Source organism: Pipra filicauda, unplaced genomic scaffold (assembly GCF_003945595.2).
Source record: "Pipra filicauda isolate LSUMZ 115617 unplaced genomic scaffold, ASM394559v2 scaffold13_size5146498_pilon, whole genome shotgun sequence".
NCBI classification, from domain to species: domain Eukaryota; kingdom Metazoa; phylum Chordata; class Aves; order Passeriformes; family Pipridae; genus Pipra; species Pipra filicauda.
In genome coordinates, this window is record NW_024103874.1 from 2,725,431 (window position 1) to 2,750,035 (window position 24,605).

The 24,605-nt window shown below is 43.9% G+C and overlaps 1 protein-coding gene across 2 annotated transcripts in view; it reads left to right on the forward strand.

Moving 5' to 3' along the window:
* The window catches only part of PHACTR3 (phosphatase and actin regulator 3), a 101,189-nt gene extending 76,978 nt beyond the window's left edge, over positions 1-24,211 (forward strand). For both annotated transcript variants that reach the window (XM_027710527.2, XM_027710528.2), the window contains exons 9-13: positions 14,727-14,782; positions 19,062-19,123; positions 19,939-20,079; positions 21,353-21,429; positions 22,959-24,211. In XM_027710527.2, coding sequence (XP_027566328.1) covers positions 14,727-14,782; positions 19,062-19,123; positions 19,939-20,079; positions 21,353-21,429; positions 22,959-22,974 — 352 coding nt within the window. In that variant the 3' untranslated portion in view covers positions 22,975-24,211. The remainder of the gene's footprint in view (positions 1-14,726; positions 14,783-19,061; positions 19,124-19,938; positions 20,080-21,352; positions 21,430-22,958) is intronic.
* Positions 24,212-24,605: the final 394 nt, after the last annotated feature.

Sequence of the window (24,605 nt, forward strand, 5' to 3'; positions counted from 1 at the left end):
AACACAGTGACAGACAGCACTGGCCTGGTCCAGGGGGCTGAGGTTTTGTGTGTGCTGCCAGAGGTACTGAGACAGCCTTCAGTGATAAAGATCAGAAGGAAAGGGAGAAGCCTCAACTGTTTTTATCATCTCCAAGCAGTGAGTGAGTTCAGCCTCCTGTTTACAGGGCTTTTCATGTCCAAGGGAGCATTAGAGGAACTTCAAGTACATCTGTACACGCTGTACCTTGGCTACACTGTCCCCTTGTCTTTAGGGCTGAAGAGCTCTTGAGAAAGGTTTGTTCCCTTTCAGGTATTACACCCACAAAAATAGAATGATCTTCACTAACACGAATCTCTGGTCAGCAAATAAACCTGACCCCAAGTACAGGATCATACCAGGCCCTCTGGATAGAGGCTCTTTAATCAGAGGCACTTGCTTGCTTCAGCAATGAAGCAGTGCTTGCACAATTAATTATGGAGCACCCTGGCAGCTCTGGGCAAGAGCCGTGATCTGCAGCTGAACCACAAAGAGCAATTTGCTGTCTCAGACCAGCCCACAGCTTGTCTGGCAAGGATTTTTGAACACACCAATTCATTTATAAAGGGTTGAAACAGGGAGGACTTAATCCTGTGTTATTTTTTTGATTTGAACACATGCACAGGACCCAGAGCTGCTCTCAGGGCAGGTGTGTTGCGCTAAGGATTCAGCACACACCTCCTGCTGAAAATGGTGGCTGTTTGTGCAAACATGGGGCAGTGTCACTGCAGAGACAGGAACTTCTGCCAGGGGACAAAATGAAGTTCCAAATTCCCAGGGCACAGCTGATGAAAGATTGTCTTCTGGGAAGACACTATCTCCTCACACTGCTCTGTTCTACTTCTCTGGCAGTGCTGGGAATTCATAATCAAACATGTTTTCCACAGCACAGTGAAGGCAAGGGCAGCAGGTCAAAGCACAGCAGGCAAGGGAAGAGAGGAGCAGCAGGTGTAAACATAGATAGGAATATACAGGGCCTTTTCTGGGACACAGAGTCAATTCCTCAAATAGATCTTCTGGCATAAGAGGCACATGTGAAACTAGAAATATAAAAATCAGAGTTCGGAAAGCTGTAAAATATCACAGGGGAGCATAATTACGTAAATAAACTTACGGGAAAACTGCTAAAGCAAGTGTAAGCAAATAAGGAAAAAAAACATTTTAGGGAAGAAAAGAGTGCACTTGCTTTGCCAAACCGCCTACAAATGGGAGCATGTGTTCAGGCTCACATCCTTCCTCAGAAACTGGGCACCTACATGGGCCTGGAGATCTGGGCTCGAACCCTGTGAAGTGACAAGCAGTCATAAACCAAAATGGAAATGCAGAGAAAGCAAATAACACTCTGTAATGCTTCACCTTTCACTGGATTATGATTCAGGTCCTTGAGCTAGTTGGAGTCTGCAGCACAAGTAATTACAGAAAGAAATTACTTTAATTTAATTTGCAGAGCTTAATCGATAGAGACCAAAGTGAGCTGCTCTGGTTGTCACAGTGATTTGTGCAAACCTGACCAGAACAAGGTGCTGAAACAGTTGTGAGCTCCTGATAACCCAAGGGTTGAGCAGGGAGGGATTCAGACATTCATTCATTCATCCTCTTTGTGGGGATGGTCACTGTGTTACTGAGATCATTTAGGATTAGGGTTTTTTTGTTCGTTTTCCATTAATGAAATTCAGGAAAAATGTTTTATGCACTTAAAGCCAAGCACTTACTTCACTGTAGTTGGAACAGAAGCCAGATAGGAAGGACAGTGTGTATCTGAGAGACTATGAACTGGCACAAGTAAAATCTCATCTAGAAAGGGGTTTACCTGCATGGCTTTTTCAGTTTTAACATATCCATTTCGGATGTGCCACTTGAAAACATGTAAGAACAAAAGAGAGAGAGAGGGGAAGTTTTGCTGTTGTGTTGGTTCTCCTGCCACTTGCCCTTTAAACCCAACCAAATTTAAATGCAGACTGGATATAAATGAGTGTCCCCATCAGTGTTGCTGTGAATTGCCTGCAGAATACCTAAGTGGAGAGAAACTTCTCCCACTAAATTTGAAGTGTGGCTTTTAGTTTGGAGAAGGGAAAAAAGACAAAACTTCCTTACTGTGGGGTGTCAGGTCTGCACACACCATACCTGGAGGGCACATGGCTGTTCCACAGCAGAGTTAGCGCTGATTTACGGGCAGAGTTGGCAGATGAATCATCTGCACCTTCGCATGAACAACTCGGGCGTATTTTTGGATTCTCTTCCAAGAACTGTCTCAGCACATGTGAGGCAAGGAAATTAATTCATATAGAGCAGTTGCTGCCTCTCCAAATACTGTTACTACAGTTTCCTCCTCCTGTGGCTCTGAGCACAACTTGTGTAGCCTGGTTCATTCAGGATCTTAATTCCTCCAGGAATCAGGCTTGCTGCTTTCATATAGAAAACTGGGTCAGTCTGGCACAGTTTTTACCTTTCTGAGAGAACTTCAGAGAAGGCAAGGCAGATGAAAAATGAAGGAAATAAACATTTAGAAAATAGGGAGGGGGGGAGGGAGAGAAAATAGGTCAGAACAGAAGGTCATTGATTTCAATCAACCACTGCTCAATAGATATTGTACAGTTGTATCAATTAAAACACAGCTCTAGCTAAATCTTTTTGATTCCATTGCCTGTGCCCACCTGGCAAGTTGCAGCTCTACAGTCTGATCTTGTGGGGTTTTTCCTGTAGTTTGGGAGCTACTTGTGTCAAACAGAGCACTACAAGTTTCCTTCAGTATCTGTTTTTGAGGATAATTATCCAAATGGCCTGCACACTTCCTTGACCTTTTCAGGCCCTGGAAAGTATTTTTCTCCCCTGAGAAGCACTCTTATTTTCTTATCTTTTTTTTAGCTGTGACACGTAACATACGAAAAGATAAAAGAAAAGAACTCCCAGATTTATCACTCCATGCTCAAGTATTTACCCAGTGTAGTTAATAAGGAAAAGGTGACACCTTTGGAGGTTGAGAACCTGCTTCTGTTGAAAATCCACTTATGCAGAGGACTGTATCAAGACAACTAGGAAACAAGAACCATCAAGATGGCAAAATCTGAGTCTTAAATCACATTAGAAACAGGAACTTATATGTAGTTAGTCCATTGCTGTGCAGAGATGTGTCAGTTATTTGGGTTTTTAATATTATACAAAATACTACTCGGCCAAGAGACAAACAGCAGAATAAAACCATGAGTGCCTCACTGTTGAAAAAGAGCTCTCAAAATCAAGACTACACAGCACACAGACAAACCACCAGTGTCATTTTTTTTGAGATGATCATATTCATTAAGCAAATTAAATTCTGAATGAATTAGTACGTCATTAATTTCTCAGAAATCATGTTTAAAATAATAATAATAAAAAAGCCAGGCTCTCCTAGCAGTGTCTGCAGAGAGCAGCTGGCCTGGTGCAAAGAGATCAGGCTAATTTGAGGGTGTCTGCAAAAGCCATATTGTGGCCAGGCTGCACTGCACCCTGTTATAATGATCACTGGGAGTGGCTACAGCACTTCCAAATACCACTCAACTGGGGCAAAATCCTCCTTCTCAAGGAAAGGTTAAAAAAAAACAGGGCTAATGGAGTAAGGAAAGTTATATTTATAGGCATCATGCAATTAAGCTTAAAGAAATCCCTTTAGCAGAAAATGATAACTGGGAATGTTATGGCATGTGGGAATGGCAAGCTCAGGTGTGCAGGGGTGATGAGAGCAGGAAGCTCAGGGGCAGCAGGACTTTGGGTGGACCAGGAGCCCAGCTCTCAAATGCTGTGACTCGCTGTGCATCAGCTGCAATGAAAAGCGTGCTCCAAAAGCCTAGAAAAGCAGGGCATGATGGAGAGTGTTTGCACAGTTAAGGCCTCTTCCAGCTCTGAGAGGGCACTGCCAGCTCCCCCCGCTCTGCTGAGCTCACCCCATCCCAGCAGTCACTCCACAGGCAGGGAACAGCTCTGAGGAGACACGGAGGTGGGAAAACAGAACCAGAACACGGAGAACTCGCAAATGTTTTCCTCACAGCCTTGTGCTTTGACGGTAAGAGACAGTGCATGTTGTACCATAACAAATCATAGCTGTACTGTCAAGAATAAATGCTCAGGTCAATAGGGAATGTTACATAATTAAATTCTTACATATTATTCAATTGAAGAACCCAGGTTTCAAAAGCTCGGAATATTCTGTTCTGCCTGAAATTTGCCAGCAAATTCTGTTTGGATTTACATGGCCATGAGTAAACACAGGATCCTAAACAAAGCTAAGGAGGGTCCCAAAAAGCTTTGGGGAAGAGCAGACAGAAAATGAGGATGACATTCTAAAATTCAAATCCTCTCTGCATTTCCCTGTAAGTTAGCCTGTCTGCAATGCTCAGTGTCACACACAGTGGCATCAAGTGACAAGTCATAGTACTCACCCAGTCCAATTTAAAAACAAAGGAAAGCAGAATTACTGAAATACCATTTGCAGAGGGAAGTGAATAAATCCCCAGAGGGTCTGCAAATCTGGTTTTCCAGACAAGACACTTTGCCACACTTTCCTGTTCTGTACCACAGAGATAACCACATAGACCAGCCTTACAGAGCACTGGGAGAGCTGCTGGGGAAAGGACTACAAACCAGGTGATTGCTGAGACCAGGGCACTTGCACTTTACAGAGTGTTTGGGCTGCTTTGAGCTGTCAGTGGAATTCCTCATAACGGGAACACTTTGCACTGAAAACCAAGACACTCTCAAGAGAAATTCTGAGAAAAAGCAAGATATTAAAATCAAATAAATAAAATAGAAAAAAAGAAGCAGGGTTCAGAGCCTGCTATGGGCAAAGGCTGTGTGTGGCTCTGGCCAGCCAAGGCTAACGACAGTGTAAGGACAGGCTGTTGGTCTAAGTCTGTCCCGAAAAACACTGGGCCAACAATAGCATGCACGAGATAGACAAAAAATAGTGCAACAGATGGTGGAATGCTGTCTGAAGGCAGGGATATCCCATCCTTTTGGAGATGCTGTGTGGGTGAGTGACAGGCGAGAACTAGAAAGTACTTGCTTTGCCAGGGGGGATGTTCCCAGAGAGATTCCTGCCATTGGGAGCAGGTGTGCAGCTCTCTATCCCAGCAGCATTTGCAACTTTAGGAATCCCTACCATTTAGGTTTTTTTCTTTAGGGATTACATAAAATGCTTGGAAAGTACTGCATCTTCCTTGATTTACTTCAGTAATCAAGAAAACCATCCCTTGGCATGAAGACTGACATTACAAGGGGTTTGAAAGGGCCCCAGGATGTCCATCCCTGCCAGGGCTCAGAGCTCCTGGGTCGGTAGGTTCACACAGCTTGAGACCCCCAGCTCCAGGGGAAATCCTTGCTGCTGCTTTATGCAACACCTTGCAGTGGCAAATACACCTGCAGACTTTTCTTTGTCACTGCACAGACTGCAGATTGCCAAAGGGTTCTTTATGTGCTACTGCAGCTTACAGGGAACAGAACTCCCACTGCATGGGGAATTCTCAGCAGCTCAGTATCCATGGTGAGAGTGGCCATTCCCAAACCATTCTGCATTAAATGAGGGGGAGGAAGAGGACTGACACACACACTGCAGAGACAGGCTGACAGGCCACACATGCCAAGATTTCTTTGTCTGCTCTCTGCAAATCCAGCTGTGGTTTCTTCCAGTGACCCAAATCCCACAGTTGCACATTGCAGTGGCATCTGTTGGTAGGGGCAACTGTTTATAGGTTAAATGGACAGTATTGCAGGATCTTACTGCTGGCTGTGCAGCAGTGAGCATCCAGCTGAATCCAGGACATTTTGGGGCACTTCCATCCATGTACTGTATGTATTTCATACACTCTGGAACACAGCTAGTACTACAGTCCAAACTGACATGTCTTTCTGTCATCCTGCCCCTGTTCCCTCGCCCTGCAGTGGCTGGCATTGCATTCCTGGCTGCCTGGGAAGTTGAGCCACAAGCCCTCAGACACTTAATTTCTTATGGGGCTCAAGGGTGGCTGGCAAACCAGTCTCGGCCTCTCTGGAAGCACAAACATTATATTAGGCATAATTTCTTTGATATAAAGTTAAAACTTAACTTCCTTTTTTTTTTTTTTTTTTTTTTTTTTGTACATATCATTACCCAGCAAGCACCCAGGAGCATGGAACTGTTTCAGTAGGAGATGGGAAAGTTTCAGTCCCCACCACTGAGCTGAGATTTGTTTCTGGTCTACTGATGATTCACTTGCAGACTCCCTACTGCTGCTCAAGCAGTTGCTATCAGAGTTGATTTTGGTATTGCTTCAGCAGTGGCAGATGTCTTTATTTAAAATAATATAATGGTAATACATACATAGTGGGATAGAACTGGGAATTATATGATTCATTTTATTTGCCTGTCCTGAAGCATCAAACCCACAATGTTCTCAATTTGCCCAAACTTGAGATATGTAGCATTGTTTTTTTCCCTTTCATTCTGTGGGAACACAGGGCTCCAGAGTTGTACTCCTGTTTCAGAGTGGGGAAAAAAAAAAAAGAAAGAAAACCTATTGCCTTCCAATGAAATATTATTAACCATTTTCAGTGACCTGCATAGTGTGACCCAGGTCATAACCACCCTGTGGTTTCCATTGGAACACTCTTCAATATGCATTTTAGTACAGAGCCCTAAGCCCTGATCAGCCTTCAGCAGAGGAGGGGCACTGGGAGGCTGCAGCACTTGCACTGTTATTTCAAGAGCTTGTTCTTTGAGCACTCTTTTTTGCTGAGCTATTTTTAGCTTGACTGTATTCCCCAAACCAGCTCTTTGCCCAGCTGCAAGGCAAAGCAGAAGTAAGAACAAGCAGTGGTGCTGCTCACACTGACATTGCTACTGAACAAAGCACTCATCAAACTACAGACTCAGAACATGTCTCTGGCTGAATAATCAGTTGTACTTCGGTCACCCTAGTGACTAAATATTGTAATTCTATTACAAACAGGACAGATCCAGTATGTAGCAGCTCTGTTAAATCACAGAGTGGGGAAGCAGATGGAAGGGAGAGAACTCCTGTTCTTTTACATTCACACCCCAATGTCAGAGCATTAGTTCTTGTGTAGTAAATTAAAATCATTCTGTGATGTCGGTCCTGCAGTGTGCCACAACATCCTCCAAGAGTCCTCATCTGTGTGTTGGGAGAGGTATGAAAGCAAAAGCCTCCTGAAGGGGATGGAAGGATGCTCAGCATCTGCACTGAGCTTTGCAGCAGGCCTTTGAACAGAGGCTGGCTCTGCTCCCCTGCTGTACCTGGCCTTTCTCCCTCATACATTGAGAAAACCAGGGACCCAAAGGTCAAATGCAGCAGGGCTTTCACAGGGGGTGAAAACAGTGATTAGGTAAAGCCTTCTCCATCTGAATCCTCTGCCATAATTAGATCTGGCCCTGTTGGTGCATCTCAGCCCACACAGTGCTTATCACTAAGTAGCACTGTGCAAGAGCAGACCTGTCACAGGGTGTGGGTCGCTCGGGGACGGTGGGTTGTGATACAAGGGTCACGCTGGGCAAGTATGTGGGTTTGATTCCAACTGAAATCTGAACTCCTCATTGCAGGCCTTATATCACAGAAATTATAGTGATGGACAACTGTAATTGCCTGGGAGACGAGAGACAACATAATTAACTGAACTCGTGCTGATTCGCAGCCTTGAAAATGCAGAGAGAACTAAAGGCCAAACGAATAAGTAACATATGTAATTAAGGCAACATATACAGCCCCTGTGTTTATCCACAGTTTTCTTATTTGGATGCAAAAAATAGTTCATGAAGGAACATAGACACAAATATTGGGCAGTTTTAAAGCATGCAACTCACAGTATCTACCATACCAACTCACCCTTTTCATACTGCTCTGAGCTCCATTCACAGAATGGCACCAACTACTCATAGGATGATACTCTTAGATGCTCCAAGGGCTGGAGCACCTCTGCTATGGAGACAGGCTGAGAAAGTTGGGGATGTTCAGCCTGGGGAGGAGAAGGCTCTGGGGATACATTATTGTGACCTACCAGTACTTAAAGGGAGCTTATAAAAAAGAGGAAGAATGACCTTTTACACGGTCAGAGAGTAATTATTCAAAGGGGAACAGTTTTAAACTGAAGGAAGATTGTGTTAGATTAGATATAAGAATGAGGATTTTTACAGTGAGGGTGGTAAAACAATGGAACAAGTTACTCAGAGAGATGGTGGATGTCCCATTCCTGGAAACATTCAAAGTCAGGCTGGACAGGGCTCTGAGTAACCTGATCTATTTGAAGATGTCCCCATTCATTGTAGGGGGGTTGAACTAGATGAATCTTTAAAGTTCCCTGCCAACTCAAACTATTGTATGATTTTCCTGTTATGGCAAATCCTGGCACATCACTGAGCTCATGCCAGAATTACCTTGGGGTGAAAACAAGTTGTGTCTCAGTGTCTGCCTTCTAATTTTGTACAGACAGTAAAAGAGAAGTCCCTCCCACCACGGATTTACTACTACCCATAATTGTACATTGCCAGCAGTTCTGCAGCGCCACAGTGCAGCGCGTGGGTGACTCAAAGCCCTGGCACACATCCTCTTCACAACTACTTATAGGAAGGATGAAAATAAACTGCTTGATGAATTGAACATGATGTTCTGGTAACAGAGATGCCAATTTAAGAGGCAGAGCCTTGGCCTCCTGATGGGCAGCAGACACAAGCGGCTTTATGAGAAGCAAGCACAGGGCACTCCCATTTCTCCTCCCTTTGGCTGGACTGGAGCTCTCCTGTGAGAGGGATCCTCCCCACCACCTCCCTTCCCAACTCGTCTGCAAAACCACCTGACACAAAGAAAATCAATGCAATCGCCTCTGGCTACAGCTCATTTACTGATGGCTGGATTGATTGCTCACTTGTCAGTCCAGGGTCCACAGGCACATGCACGTGTCCAAGTCTCCCAGTTCACTGCTCCCTTTGGAGAAGATTATTGGAATCACATGGATCTAACTAGGAACAGCAACAGGATTCCAAACTATGTCTTTTGGCCTCAGCGACAAATCCAAAAGAAATTCAGTTTTGTGACAGTCATACATCCAGATACCGTGCAACAGATATTGTGCAAAAATATTTTTGGACAACAGAGGAACATATTTTGGGGACAGAAAAGAAACCACACAAACCAAGAACCTGAGCTGTTTTCACTGGATTCTGCTGAATGTTTGCTAGGCAGGGGAGTGCAAACCTGTAAGAAGAGCTAGAAAAGAAGGACTGTCTGAGGTGTGGCAAGTCAGCATAGCCCCATACGCACACAGGTGGGCAGTACCTCATCAGCTATTCTGTGCCCATAACTGCAAGCCCACAGCTTGCTGTGGCTTTGCTGGGATGCAATTCCAACACGGACAAGGCAGATACTGCTGAGGGTCACTCTGAGGACAGAGAACTTGACAGTGTCTCCTGTTTATAGGACATATTGATGCATTGCCCATCTGACAGCAGACCCTGATACATGCAAATTCACAGACTGCTGAGGATTCGGTCACCTGTAACAGTCCAATATTGTCAACCTTGGTGTAATGCTGGTCCCATTCCCTTAAATGTGAAGGAGTCAGTCTGGCTGTGTGAAGTAAATATCGATCTACTGATCAGCAGTCCCAGGCACGTGTGCTCACATTGGGCTCACAGACATGTGACCTTGCTCCAGAGGGGATGAGCAGTTTGTGGTTTTCCCCTTGACTCTGATGCCAGCACATGTCAAACACGATTGTTAGCGGGACCTCCCCCTGGACTCTCATGGTGAAGGGCTGCAGCCCACCCCACCAAACCTCCTACGCATGGGGCTGGTAGGGCAGCACTCTCCTGCTCTCCCCCTGGGCAGCCTGTTTTGCTGCAATTATACACCACACGTGTTCATCAAGGGGAACAGCCAGACATGATGGATTTACTGCCCTTTGGGGAGCCAGTGTGGAGCCCTCACCGACGTCACAGGGCTCCCATGTGCACATTGCACGGAGAAAACAAACACCTCGAGGCCATGTGCAAACTCCCAGCACCCGAGGTGCTTTGAGCCCCATAGTGCACATGGCTGTACCTGTGGGGTGTTCTTGGGGCCAAGCAGGTGACTGAGCTACACCTGCACTGACCTGCTCCTCTCACCCACAGGAATAACAGTGGAGAGGACATGGGAGCAAGGAAAGTCTTTGGCTTCTGAGATGGCAATATATACATGTATCCAGTTGTCTTTCTGGCCTCAAATTCCTTGAGAAAACATTCTAAAGGTAGACTGAAAATACACCCAGAACATGCTGAAAGGTTAAACAGCTGAAGAACACTTGGTGCTTGGAGGGTTTTGCTTGCTTTGCACAAAACAACAATAATGCAGAACCTTTGTAACCCTTCTGACCTTAAGAAATAGCTGCACATGTAGTGCTGTGTGCCCATCCCCTTCTATCCCCACACTCTTAGGGTGACTACTTTAGCATTATGAGGAACTATTCAGATTGTGGTGTCTATCCAAACTTGGAGCATCACTGACACATGTACAGCAAACTCTGAACTGTGTCCAAACACCATTTACAGAAAAGCAACACTGGTGCCTCCAGTTCTGCCCAGTTTCCCCAAGGCAGCTGCAGTTGCCTCTGAGGAGCTGCCAGTTCAGCTCCACTTACTGCTGCTCTTGGCATCCCTCGCTTTAAGCTAACAAGGAAGCAAATTCCTGGACTGGATACTCTTAACATGAGACCACAGCAATACCAATGACTGTGGGAGATCTGGACAGAGGTAGGACTTTCGTGTGTGTTACTTGAGAGCTTTCAAGAAAGTTTCAAGACCTCCCCAACAACGGCTGGCCCTGCAGAGGTGTGCTAAAGGAGCACTCCTGCCTCAGCAGGCAGTACTAAAATACTCAAACCTAGATTTTAATAACATCCAGGAACACAACAGCATTAATTGGATATTTTTCCCAGAAACAAGTAATAGGTATCTAAATCAACCAAAAGAAAATCATTACTGTGACACAACAGGAGTGGCGGATTACATGAGTCCTCCCTGCGGAGCTTACAGTCACCTCACTGAGGTGAGTCCATGTGGGGCTGCGAGTCCCTGAGTGAAAAAACAACAGAAATGGAAAGCACAGGACTTACCCAGCCATGGCCACATCTGTGTTGCAGCAGTGCTGGAGCCTTGTGCCCACCTCAGACCTTCCAATGGCTCCTACAGAGTCGCCAAGCAGCATCACAGCCAGGCTGAGAGCAGGATGAGCCCTGCAACCACCCACACTCAGGTGCAGGGACTTTGCTGGACCCACAGGAAATGAGCCAGGACTCTGATTGAAAATGGCCTGCACCTGTCTGATACAAACCCCTCTCTTTGCAAAGCCTGTGGAGACCATCCAGAGTCACGGAGGGGTCAGTTTTTAGCCTTTACAAAGGCTCCATCATGGCAGATGCCTGCTCCACACACTGGCTCCCCTGCTCTGGTGATAACTGTTATTCAGCTGCAGTTTATTTTCATCGAGCAGGATTTGAGCATCCCCTCTCCAGACCCTCAGCCTCTCAGTGCCCGGTTCCTGGCCCGTGCTCCCCGGCCATGGCGTGAGGGGAGCCAGCGGCCATTTTCCCGGGCCAGGCGTCCCTGAGGTTTCGAAGGCCACGGTGCTGGCTGTTTGTAGGGATGGACAGTCCCTTCCAGGGAAACACGTCCAGCTCAGCGTGCAGGGTGTGTTTCTGGTTCTACCAGAGGCGGGATTTAACATTGTAACAGTTTTGGAGAAAATATGGAATAAATATCCAAAGTAGAGCACTTGTTGCTCGGAGCCCCACAGTGCCCGGAGAACAGCTCATCGGAGCAGAACCATGAACTCATCTGAAACGGTTTCTTACATTAAAGCTCCCTTCAGGAGGGATGTGCATTTTTCACAGGAGTTCCCCCTGCTCTGCCGAGCCTCTGCCCCTCAGGAACATGTTTGTTCTCTCGCTCTGAGCCTGACTGCAGGCTCGTTCTGAGGGAAGTCAGCGGTGTCAGGGGGGCTGAGTCCCCCTCTGAGGAAACGAAGTGTGGCTTAGGGGGGTGAGGTCCCCTCCTCTATCCTCCCAGACCATCAGAGCAGTTCAGGCAGGACGGGCTCTGCTCACACCCACAGCAGCCATGCGTTTCTTGCTCTGAGGGATGACCAGTCAAGGCAGTGAGTTCACTCTACAAGCGGCCACGCTCCTCCCGGGTGCAGGAAAGCCCCTGCAGAAAGGGTCTCTCATGCCCTGATTCCCTCCAGCACAGCTCAGGGAGGATATGTGTGTCCCCGGGCTGTGCTCGCAGCCACTGCCCCCTGTTCCAGCCCTTGTGGAAGATCTGGAGTCCTTCACCTTCACCAGCTCCCTCATATCCCCTTCACCCCAAGCTACCCCACAGCAGCTGAGAACGGAAGTGAAAGTTTTGTCTGGGCAGAGAGAGGCTTCTCCTGAACAGAAAAAATAACACACAGACACAAAATGTCCCTGTGCTTTGGTAGCAACAGTGTCAGTGGGTTTTTACCACTTCTCATTTGATCATGACTCTTGCTCTATTTGGTGTTTTCACTCCATCTCGTTTCCTGAAATTCTGTTAGAATTTTATTTTGAAGCAAAATCCACGTCTAGTTTTGTGGCTGTGACACAAAGTTTGAAAGTGTGGTCCATAGCTCTGAAAAACTCAGGAAAAAACCTGTAATGCCCCCATGTACACACGCCCCCATGTACACACGTCTGCACCTTTTCCTTCTGCTGTGTGTAAAGCTGAGGGTATGCACAGAAATATGGGCACTTAGTTTGTATTTATCAAAGCCAAAAGGGGACACAGGGTTTTAAACAATCAACCATTGTACATATTATAACTACATATATATATATAAATACAGAGCATTCGTATACATTTGCATTCTCATACTGCTTTAATCACTTCTGTTAGGCTTTTAATCCCTCAGTGTACAAGAGGCTTCTGGAATCTAATGTACAGATTCAGGAGAATCTATCAATCTTGCATGGCAGGGCTGTAATTAAGAATGGTTAAGTGAGAGGTGTGTGAGCAGCAGGTTGCGTAGACCTTTCATTTGCAGACAAGCTCTCAGAGTAAGTTATTCTTCCCTGATTTATATTATAAAATGCACTTTAATCTGTTTCAAACAAAACCTATTCAGAGTTGTGTCATTTCTGAGACATACAGGCAAATGAGTGAGGATGGAAAAGTCCAAGGGTAACAGGAACTAAAAATACATGTTTAATTCTTTACTAGGGCATTTCAGCGTAATTCCAGTTTGGATTATTGCAGCTTCTGCTGCTGGAATATCTGGCTTATTACTCAACAGAACCTGGAGGCTGGGAGAAGAAGATTAGGGGATACAGAATGTTACATAGAAAAAAATGAGAGTTAGGCTGTAGGTGTTTCCTAGGCACAGGAGCTCATGTAATCTAAATTTTCTGTGGGAATCTGTGTAGTAGTTGTGGTACCTTCCTGTTGCCAAAGATGAGAGTTTTTCCAGTGGTCTCAGGGAAATTAATTAAAAAAGGGTAAGGAGTTGTTGGTCTGATAACACAAGACTGCGGAGTTGGTTGTAAAGGTATATTGGATAAGGCTCACAAAACAAGGAGAAACTGGAATCAGTTACTCTTACTAGTTCTTTTATGGTCTATTAACAGTTACTTCATTTTTCCATCTCTTGTGTGTTTGATAAGATGTAGATCTTGTTACAGCATGACTTTATAATCATTCATTCATTTCCCATGCACAGTAGAGGAATAACTGCCGCAGCAGTTTGCAGTGTGGTCCCTGCTCTGAGTGTTTCTTTGTCTCTGTAACTTCATCTCTGGCTTGGCAACATCTGCTGAGAGCAGGCAGTGAGAATCCTTAACGCTGCCAGAACACAGCCCAGAGAGCATCCGAAACTCTTCCCTGTCTGCTGGCTGGATTATTCCATGAAAGCCAGCAGATGCAGCCTGTGTGTGTGCCTGCCTAGGGGAGGGTCCCTGTACCTGAGATCCTCTGCAGATATGAGCAGTGTCTCGTGGGGAACTCTCATTTAGTATGCGGAATAAAATCACTGTGGCACCGATCATATGATCTGAAGACTCAATCCTGAGGCAGCACTACTGAAAAGGGGAGGTGAAACCAAGACATTCTGTTCAGACAGCGTGAGGCTGCGAGCAGCACACGAGCTGCATCCAGCAGGCAGAGCAGAGCAGAGCTGCTGGACTGGGCTGGGCAACGTGTGGTCAGGAAACCACAGGAAAGCTTCATTTCTGGCCAGTCTGCATTTTGTCAGGGTGCACCACTGGTGTTACTGGAGCAAAGGAAATCCGCTGCTCCGCGTGATTAAAGGGAAAGGCAGTGAGAGCTACAGAAGATCACTGTGAAACTCCTTTGATAACCACCTTGAACACCCTCTCGGGAGCGAATTCTACCCTTGGAGAGAACTGGTTCCAACTGACTGTCTGGAAAGTGGGATGGAAAGGATGCATGTTATGAGGAAGCCTTTCACTGGCAGCAGAGCAAACTAGAGGAGAACTTTCACCTGCATTGCTGGCATTTGGGAAAAATAATACAAGAAAGAATTCTGCTGCCAGCATTCTTTTTTAGTTTCTTCCTCACTAGTCCTAGAGAGAGATTTTGTAGTTCCCTCCTGAGGAAAACACCAACCAGAACTCAGAATCCTGCAGACTTTCCCAAGAACAGGCATGGTACAAAATGTGATTTTGGTGTTTTTCCGCAGGCGACTCAGCCAAAGACCCGCTGTTGAGGAGCTGGAAAGAAGGAATATCCTTAAACGTGAGTATTTTTTTTTTCCTCAACTACTTTATATGCATTTGTTGAAACCTGTGATTGCATTTCCAGAACCTATTATTCTTAAATAGATGAATTCATTCACTGGGATTATTTTCTGTACCTAAAAGTTTTAATTTTTCACAAAGACATGCAATTTAGGACAGACAAGAACTGTTCAGATTCAGGCTTTCGAAAATAATTTTCATTCTGATTACACTGTTATGGCTGTCCAAGAGGGGAATACAATTCCCTCAGTACCATGAGAATGGGAGTGACATTTCTCAAGACATGGATTGTCAAGGCAAACCACACATGGAGGCTGCAGTGGAAGGGGGAACATCCTTACAGAGGGGTGGTTCTCCTAAAATACATTTGTTATGCCACTGGAGATCTTCCCAAAGACAAGTCAAAGATCATTCTGAGATGTCAGAGCTATCAGAGGGAGAGTCCCAGGACTGTTAGAAATGTTGCCACAGGAGAATGTTCTCAGCATCTCTCAAATTCTCAAAGCAAAACTTGCAACTCTTTTCCTAAAGATTGGTGTTCGGAGCAGGGGATCAAACAAGTGATGAACATAAACCCTTTCCTTACTGGGAACCCTCTAAACTAGGGGAAGGTGAGAGGGAGATTTGAAATTGTCTCAGACATAAGAGAGGGGGAATCTATCTGCTTAAAGGAAAAGTTTATTGCTTCTTTTATTTTCATGGTCTAGTTAGTGTTGAAAGACAGAACCCAGAATAATTTGAACTATAATTTCTCACTAAACAAGCATAAATTTGTCATACAAGCAATGCTGCCTATGCAATTTAATTTATATTTAATCACAGGCTTGTAATTTGCTACTAAAAAAGTTACCTACATTGTGTTACCTAAAATTTCTTAGTGGTTTCTAAAAAAAACCCCTTGTGCTCTTGCCATGGAAGTTACCAGGATTTCATTTCAGTTTTAACACAAAGAAATTCCATAGTCGACATATATTTACCAGTATTTTCTGTACTGTTCCAATGCACAGATCACACCCAGTAAAATTAACTGTATTTACCATTTGCATAGCTCCATGAGAAAAGGATATCCCCCTTGAAATGTGAGGGATGAACTTGGCCAAACTTCACCTGTCATCCACCACAAGAGGCAAGAAAAAGCAGTAACCCAAGATTCTGAAATAGGTTGGGCCAGATTTTCAAGAGTCAATAACCAAGATCTCTGAAAATCTGTTTCTTTGGGTTTTTTCCTGGCTAAGGAAGAGCTGATCTCTACTGAAAAATCTGTTCTTTTATGTTTACTTTTTGAAGTGTGCTGGTTACATCCTTAATCTGGGTTAAACTGACCAGCTTCAATAATAAAAAAGTTTGAATACATTCATATAATGAGCTTAGAGAGAGATAAAGCAGAAAGAAGATAAAGCAGAATTAAAGATAGTTCCTGAATTCCAGCTAAACATACTGGGCTGGATTTGTATCTCATTTAAAGAACTTCCAGCATGGAGCAAATTTATTGACTTCTGTTGGGTTGCTCAGGCTTTATACAGGTTCAGAACCACTTCCATTTTATTTACCTCTGCCATTATATAAAAAGCTGAGTATCCTGTGAAGAGCTACAGTCACCACAGAGCTGTGCCAGGTATAAACTTCAACTGCTGGACAGGTGCAACAACTCTGCTCTCGGTTTTGGGTGAACTCAGAAATTAGTAAAGGCTCCTCTTTATTAATAAGAAATTTTTGTTATGGACTTTAAAATAGCTTTTAAAATAGACTTCAATAGCCTTCTTGTTATGGATTTTATAAAACCCCTCCATGGATTGGGTGTGACATGCAGAGCTGTAGAGTACAGACGCCCTTCAGTGAAATCACCACAACCTCCTCCAGGTACAAAGGGTTGCATGGCTTTAAACTCTAAGTTTCCCAGCCCCTTGGATGTTCATAGTTTATACTGCTGACAGAAGCAATGCTACCCCCAAAGCTCTCTTAAGGACCTACAAATCACATTTGTACAACTGGCAAAAAGAGAAGCATATTGCACAAGCCTAAGTGCAACTCCTGTTATTTTAAAGCGAATCTCAGCAAGATTTCAAAAAGTGATTTCTTATCTCCCTTAGGGAGATGTTTCTGAGATCAACACATAAAAAGCAAACTGAAAGCCAACACTTTCTTATAATTTTGTTCATCTTCCAAGTCCTTTATCTATAGAAACACTGCTGGTTTCCCACCAAGCATGAAAAGCTTGAACTAAAATCACAACCCAGGTGTCAGATGTGTCCTCTGTCCTCAACAAAGAGCTGAATTTCACATTCAAGGAGGCATCTCTTGAACCACTGTGTACAATTCTTATTTCATTCTTAGCTCAAGCAATTGTTTTAGTGTCGTGCAGAGCTGAGGGTTCCCTGAAGAACTGGCAGAGCAGCAGAATGAATTATAGCACTGCCCAGGCCCCCTCAGGATTGGGAGCATCTCTGCTGAGACTTATAAACCCAGCCCTCAGTAATGAATGGATGTGTGTGGGCAGAGTGATGGGGGTGGGAAAAGCCTCTCTGGATTGTCTCAGTAATAATGCCTGAGTTCTAAAATGCCCTTGCCAGCATTTCCTATCAAATCTTCCTTTTTTTTTTCTTTTTTTTTTTTTTTTAAAGGACTATTTCTTGTATTTCTCGGAGCTGGGAATAAGCACTGAACCCGAGTGAATGTCAAATAGAAATGGGTCACTGCATGTTGAGTATACTTGGAAAAGCATTTTTTTAACAGAAATGTGTATTTTTGGCTTTCCTTTAGGAATTAGAATCACTGAATCATGGAATGGATTGGTTGGAAGGGACCTTAAAGTTCATCTTGTTCCATGCCCTGCCATGGGCAGGGACACCTTCCACTAGCCCAGGTTGCTCCAAGCCCTGTCCAGTCTGGCCTTGGGCACTTCCAGGGATCCCGGGGCAGCCACAGCTCCTCTGGGCAATTCTCTCACTGCATATCACACCATGTCTTAGAAAGGCACCATGCCATGGAAAATTCTCTTTTTTTAATAAAAAATACATATAGAAATATCTACTCTAAAAGGGGTGAATTAAAGCTGAATGAATAACCTCTTGCAGGTATCTCTACATCCAAGAATACCCTCTGCTTTTTAAAGCCTGTTCTCTTTTTAAACATTCCCCACTGAAATAGCTGCTCATCCCTGACACAGCACTAATTTTAGCTGACCTGTTCTCTTTACATTTCGTGCCTTGCCACTGAACTGTAATAAAGCACATTACAGCATTTTAAATTCTCTGATTTACATTTCTACTACAGCCAGTTGTAGCTCTGCAAGTACTACGTTACTTTAAATAGACACTTATGATTGCATTTCAGCATAGTCTAATGAGCATAAAAATCAGGGAGAACACTTCATTATTAAAAATAGCTTTTTGGAAACTCATTTGCACTGTTGGTGGTTTTTTGAGGCACGTTAGAAATCACGTGTGTGTTTAACACTGGAAATATCTCATGCAAGTGGTGTAATGGGCTCCACAGGAGCATCCGGAGAATCCCACAATGGTTAAACCTTTCTCTGCAGCTTTGTTCAGGTCATGGGCTCACTCCTGATTTAGTAACAGATAGTACTGGAAATAGAAACGCCATTAACTTGTTTCCTAAGGCAGGGGATGGATTTCAGCAGTGTTACAGCACTCCAGGCTATTTTTAGAGCCAGTGTGGAGGAGTTCTCACGGCTTGAATGTTAATAGGCACAACACACAAAGCCAGGCTGGCTGGGGTAGGACAGAGCACTGCAAAGGAACCCCGGGAGGATAAAGAGCTTCTCATGGCAGGAGGAGCAGGGAAAGCAAAACGTGCAGGTCACAGCCCAGCACTGCAGCACTGCCACCATGTAGCCTGAGAAAACCAGGAGAGAGGACAGAACATACTTTCCCTGGAGTTGCTGCAATGAGGCTCCTCAGCATCCAAGAGCAGTGAATGGCTCCAGCAATATGGAGAGTAAAACATGATCATTAACCAACTATGGGATATTTTGATTTTCCTCCTCAAGTTTATACAAGTGGAGAGTTGGTGTGGCTGCTGTTTTATTAAATCTGCTTGGAGCTGGAATTCAGAGCACAGGGAACCTGCCATTGGAAGCAATGCCTTGTCCTCCCAGAGAGGTAGCTCCATGTTCTGATACATGACACAGAGATGAACTGACTTAACACAACCAGGAACCAGCTCCTCGTTTTTCTGTGCTCATTATTGCCTGGAACTTGAGAAAACACCAAATTCCCTCATGAGGAAAGTCATCTTTTTTTTTATATTCTCTGCAGAACGAAATGATCAGACGGAGCAGGAAGAAAGAAGGGAAATCAAACAGAGACTGACAAGAAAGGTAAAAACTTGCAATACCTGCTATTAGCTTTTAGAAATTACCTAACAGAAATTCTAGAAATTAGCAAAGCTACTGTAACATCAACCAGTCATTATTACACAGAACCTCCCTTAATATACAACCTCCTCAGCAGTGTCTCACAATGTTTAGTAATAGGGATTATAAAAATCCTTACCTTTTCTCAGCTCCATGAGACTTAGTAGAATACTTACATATAAACTGTAAGTCAGAAAATGGGTATATATTGCTAGAAAAGGACATTTTCCTTCATTGGAGCAGTAGCTGGCAGAGCTGAGCCCCTGCTGAGCCCCAGGTGTGCTCCAGTGGAACATTCCTCTTTGTGTTTGAAGTATTCCCAGAACTAGTTGTTGTTGTTCTGTTCCTGGGAATCCCTACGGGAATTGGAAACCAAACACGCTGATAACTCGCTAAAGCCAAACTGAAATTCTTACAGTGGATCCAGCCAGGAGAATCTCACCCAGACAATCTGCCTCTGCCTGTAGAACACCCCAACAGGATCCACTGTCATCCAGAGAACTTACCAAATCCACCAGGATTCCTTTACATTTTGCAAGTGTATTTGATTGGTAGCCAGGTTAAAATATTGGTAGCCAGGCACTGTGCTGCAGCCCATTTACACCATTACTACTCTGCTAAAGGTCCTCCAAATGATTAATATTCCCTGAAATTTCCAAGGATTGGGTGGGTTTCCCTCCACATAAATGCACACTAGGGTAAGAAGCAGAAAAATCGCATATTTTACTGATACCTTTGTTATTAACCCTGGTTTTATTTTTCAAAATGACTGAATACAGCTTAACCAGAGACCTACAGTCGATGAACTGAGAGACAGAAAAATCCTGATTCGATTCAGTGATTATGTGGAAGTGGCAAAGGCACAGGACTACGACAGGAGAGCAGACAAACCATGGACACGACTCTCAGCAGCAGACAAGGTACTGCCAGAGCTAAAATCACACACAACTGCTTTCTCCTTGCTTTGTCTGGAACGATACATCACATTCTGCAACGACATTTAACCACTGGGACATTTAATCTCTGTACAGTTCACCATTATTTTCTATGCTGAGATCACACTGACCAATGCATCCTGTCAGGAAAAATGCTATTTATAAAAATACCTATTTAGTGCTGGAAGGGCTTCTACCCAGCCCACCCAAAAAGGTGGATACAATCACTGGGCATTTTCAGCCAATATAACATTAACATTTCTTCTCAGACTGGAAGTTTTGTCCCAGACACGCAAATATTCTCCGCTGTGTTTCTAAACATGCAAAGATTTCCTCTCCTCTTCCCTATGAATGCTCAAGGAGTCACTTGACCCACATTCTCAGGAGCACAAACAAACACTCAGTTTGTGTCACATACCTGCCACTCACTGATTTCCATCCCAGTCGAACTGTCACATTGAGGTCCTTGAGCAGTAAGAGCAGTTCAGCTCTAGATTCCAGCTGGGAGTGCTGCTGGATAAGTTGGGAGGTTTCAGGAGCAGGGTGCTGAGATGTACTGGCAAAATGGCAAACACGGGACTGTTACTTGTGGTTTTGTTCTGAGATGTGGAGCTCAAACCCTTCAGTCTCCATCCTCAGTAAAAAAACCCAAATGGATTCAGAGGACTCATATGGAAAAGGAACAGAGCATTTCTCCTCCAGCAGCTCTTCTCCTGAGCAAAATGGTGAATATCCTATAGTAATCAATAAATAATGATTTTGTATTTTCCTTGTAGGTACTCAGCTTTTATTAAAATTAGGCTTTTCCTAGTTCCAATTATTGCTAACAAGGCAGGTTCATAAGCAAAACCAAAATGACAGTTCAACTGCATGTGCTGGTGGCTCCCATCAGGGAGTCAGGGTCAGGAGCTGGGCTGGAAAAGGATCAATTGCTTGGCAACTCCTGTTAGTCTTTAATAAATTTTAACTGGAATCTTATTAAATGTGAGACAATAAGCCCTGGGGTGTTATTCTGTCAGAAGTGCTTCTAGACAGCAGTGGCCCTGTCAGCAATCAATAATGAATGAGAAGGGTTGTGTCACCAATCCATAGAACCTAAATATTCTGTGTCTCTGGCAGCACAGTGGGCTCTGCTATACCCAATACCTGCAATTTCTGCTGTAGAAAACTGTTCTGCAAGTCTGGCATTTTGCAATGCTCACAAATACAAAATTACTTTTACTATATAATTCTTTGTTTTTCTATTTTCAATCCCCAGGCAGCAATTCGGAAAGAGCTGAATGAGTACAAAAGCAATGAAATGGAGGTACATGCATCCAGCAAACATTTGACAAGGTCAGTTTTCCACCTATTTACTTCCATTGCCTGCTAAAAACAGTCTCTTGAGTCTTGCATCTGTACATTTTATTCTTACATGATGTGGGAGAAGAATATGCAAAGGGAGCTTTGTTTTAAAAGAAAATGGAAGTATTTCTCTCCCTGTTCAGAATCTGGATTTTCTGATTTTGTTGGGGCTTTTAATAGCATGTACCCAGCAGACCTTCTCCAGAGCAGCCCTCAGCCAGCATTCCTTGCACCAAAGATCCAAAAGATAGGCCAAAAAATTAATGTAGGGTAAAATGTACAAAGCAATATGAGTTTTTTGAAGCAGAAGAACAACTTAATACACTTTATAAAGGTCTTTGAATCAAATATACTTTAGTCTGCAACATTATCACGAACACTGCAGTTTGCCTGCTAAGAAATATAAAACTCTACCTGCAGTAACAAACACACCTAATGCCCCTGGGTAATGCACTTGTTCTAATTGGATTTGTTCTAATGGATTCAGCCTGGGGATTTCAGGATCCCCTGTCAGGCCACTTGCTCTTGGAAGGAGTGCAACCCCCCAGGGAACTTCTTGGCAGTCAGGTGAGGACTGGAGCAGGTCAGGAGAGGGAACAAGTTTGGAGTATTGTCACTCTCTGTCACATTCCCAGGCTTATTCCTGAACTCACAATGAATTCCAGCTTAACTGAGCTCGGGCTGGTCAATGAACAGATGGTCCAGGCAAACACACTTCAGCTGTAAATGCAATGTCCAATGTGATATTTATATAATTCCAGACTGTTCCTGCAATTTAAGGCCCTTTTAACATGACAGGACTCAGACTCAGTGTTTAGGGCAAAAATCATCACTGCACTGATGGAATGAAACACGGGAGGGGAAAAGGGGATGGCTGCAGTGTCAGTCTCAGAGTGACACCTACATTCTCCAACTGAAGCTACCTGGGATGTTTAGGTAGATGATAATGATAGATTTGGAAATTTGTTCAGGATACTAGGAATAAACAGGCTTACAATTTACAGTTAGTGCTAAGGCATTTCAAATGACTGGAACTTTAATTGTGTATCTCAGCCTAAAGAACAAGCCTACAGAGCAAGAGGATATTTATTCCAGACTCATAATCACACACTCCACCAACAGTAGCTCCTCAGACTTTATGAAACGTCAACACTGTTAGCTCTTACAAAAGAACAAAATCACCACACAATAAAGAATATTGCCACCAATGACAACCTGTGGCTTCATTTGCTAAAAGAAAAGAACCTCAAATCAACCCCACACCTGTATTTGCATTTGCACTCCCAAATTGCTGTAACTGGTTAAACTGGGCCCTGAGGATCGTCCCTGCACTACAGTCCTGGCACATGGTGAAAATGAAGACTTAGAGGTGCTGATATTCTTCAACACTGTTACTGTACCTTTAAACAGAGTGAATAGTTTTGTGGGTTTTTTAAATTTTTGTTAATTTAACAGAGAACTGAACTATCTTTTGTTTTCTGTTTCAAAGCGGTTTGATGAATGTCTCTCATCTCTCCCAGATTTCACAGGCCATAGAAATTTTCTTCTGAGAAGAATCTGTCTTTACTTTTTGATATTGCTGCTGAACACGCATCAGGGAATATCTGAGTCTTTCCCTCAAGTTCAGAGCAGGATCCCTTGGTGTTTGTGTGAAGGAAGGACTCTGAGCTGAGGTCTCTGCAGCACTTATGGACAGAGAGCCCAGGGCTGCCCCTCGCTCTGGAGGCAGGAGAGCCATGGCCTGGGATTGGGATGAGCTGCTGACAAAGACTGAAGCAAAGCTACTTGGAAGAGCCTCCTACTCTCACACTTGTTTGGAACTGTTTTGCAGCCTGTCTTGGAAGAGGAGATGTTGTGCATGTACAGGCTTTACCATTCCAAGGCCTCTGACATAAACGGACATGACACACTGTCATCCAGTATTATGTTGACGAGACATTTTGAACTTGCCACAATTAGTTTGTAAAACACTTCAGTTCATGTTCTAAAAACTAATTTAATGTATTATAATTTCATTCTTTTTTATATAATGTCTAACAGAATCACAGCTGCAAGCATTTTTGATTCCTGTTACTTTTGTTCTTTAATTAAATGACTACTTATTGCAGGAAATGAACATGTTTCCTAAAGCTCTTTTTTCCCAGGGACAGTTGGGAAGGGAAGAGATTATAATTATTCTGCACCAGACCATTGCACCTCTTCATCAACATGAAGTCTGCAAAAAGAAGATCCCAACTAAGGTTTTTCCATCTCATGGAATAGCAGAACCTGATTGTCATCCTCCACTACTTGAGGCTCTGACCCTCTAAAGAATGACAATTAAGTTCACTGTTATTCTCATTCAAAATGACTAAATTGGACAAGCACAGGTAGAAATGTAACAATGTACTTTGATATTTAGCAAACAAATGATTTTAATGCTTTCTTGACAGTAAGAAGAAAAAAGTTACTAAGTGCTAATAACAAAGCAGATAGAACTGGCTGAGAAAAACGTAAAGCCAGGCATTCTAATAATGCCTGACACGGAGGAGCATCTGAGAATTTACTCAAATTACTACTAAAAAATAAAACACAGACAGCTGGAAAACACACCTGAGACAAGAACAAAATGGTGAATACACTCCCAAACATTTCTCTGCAAGACTCTTCAGTGCTATAACTTTAGGGAGTCTTTCAATGTTAAACACTTGAGAAAGGCATTCTTGGTCTTGTAGCTTCACTGAGCTGATCTCCATGGAGTGTGACAACAATAAAATCCAGTGTTTCAAATGGATGGCACAGACTACGACTGAGTTGCTGCAGGTGGGGCACAGTCAGCACACAGAGCCAGGACTGTGTGCTCAGGGTGGGGATGGACTCACACACAGTCCTGCTCCTGGAGAAGGGCAGGTCAGAGCACAGCAGCACTTCACTGTGTGTCACCAAGGCAACGAGAGGGAACTGAGGACTCCTGGCAGAGGTGCTGGCCAGGATGGGGGACACTGGCTGGCTTTGTTGGAGCTGGCTGTTGCTCTGTCCAACATTTTCATGTTTGACCTGTCTGACTGTCGTTTGAAGACCTGACTGACCCAACTACTTGATCCAAAGATGTATTTTTTCCTCTTTAGTGCAATTTTTTAACTTGCTGGATTTTCACAGAAATATGCATCATTAACTAGCTTTTTAAC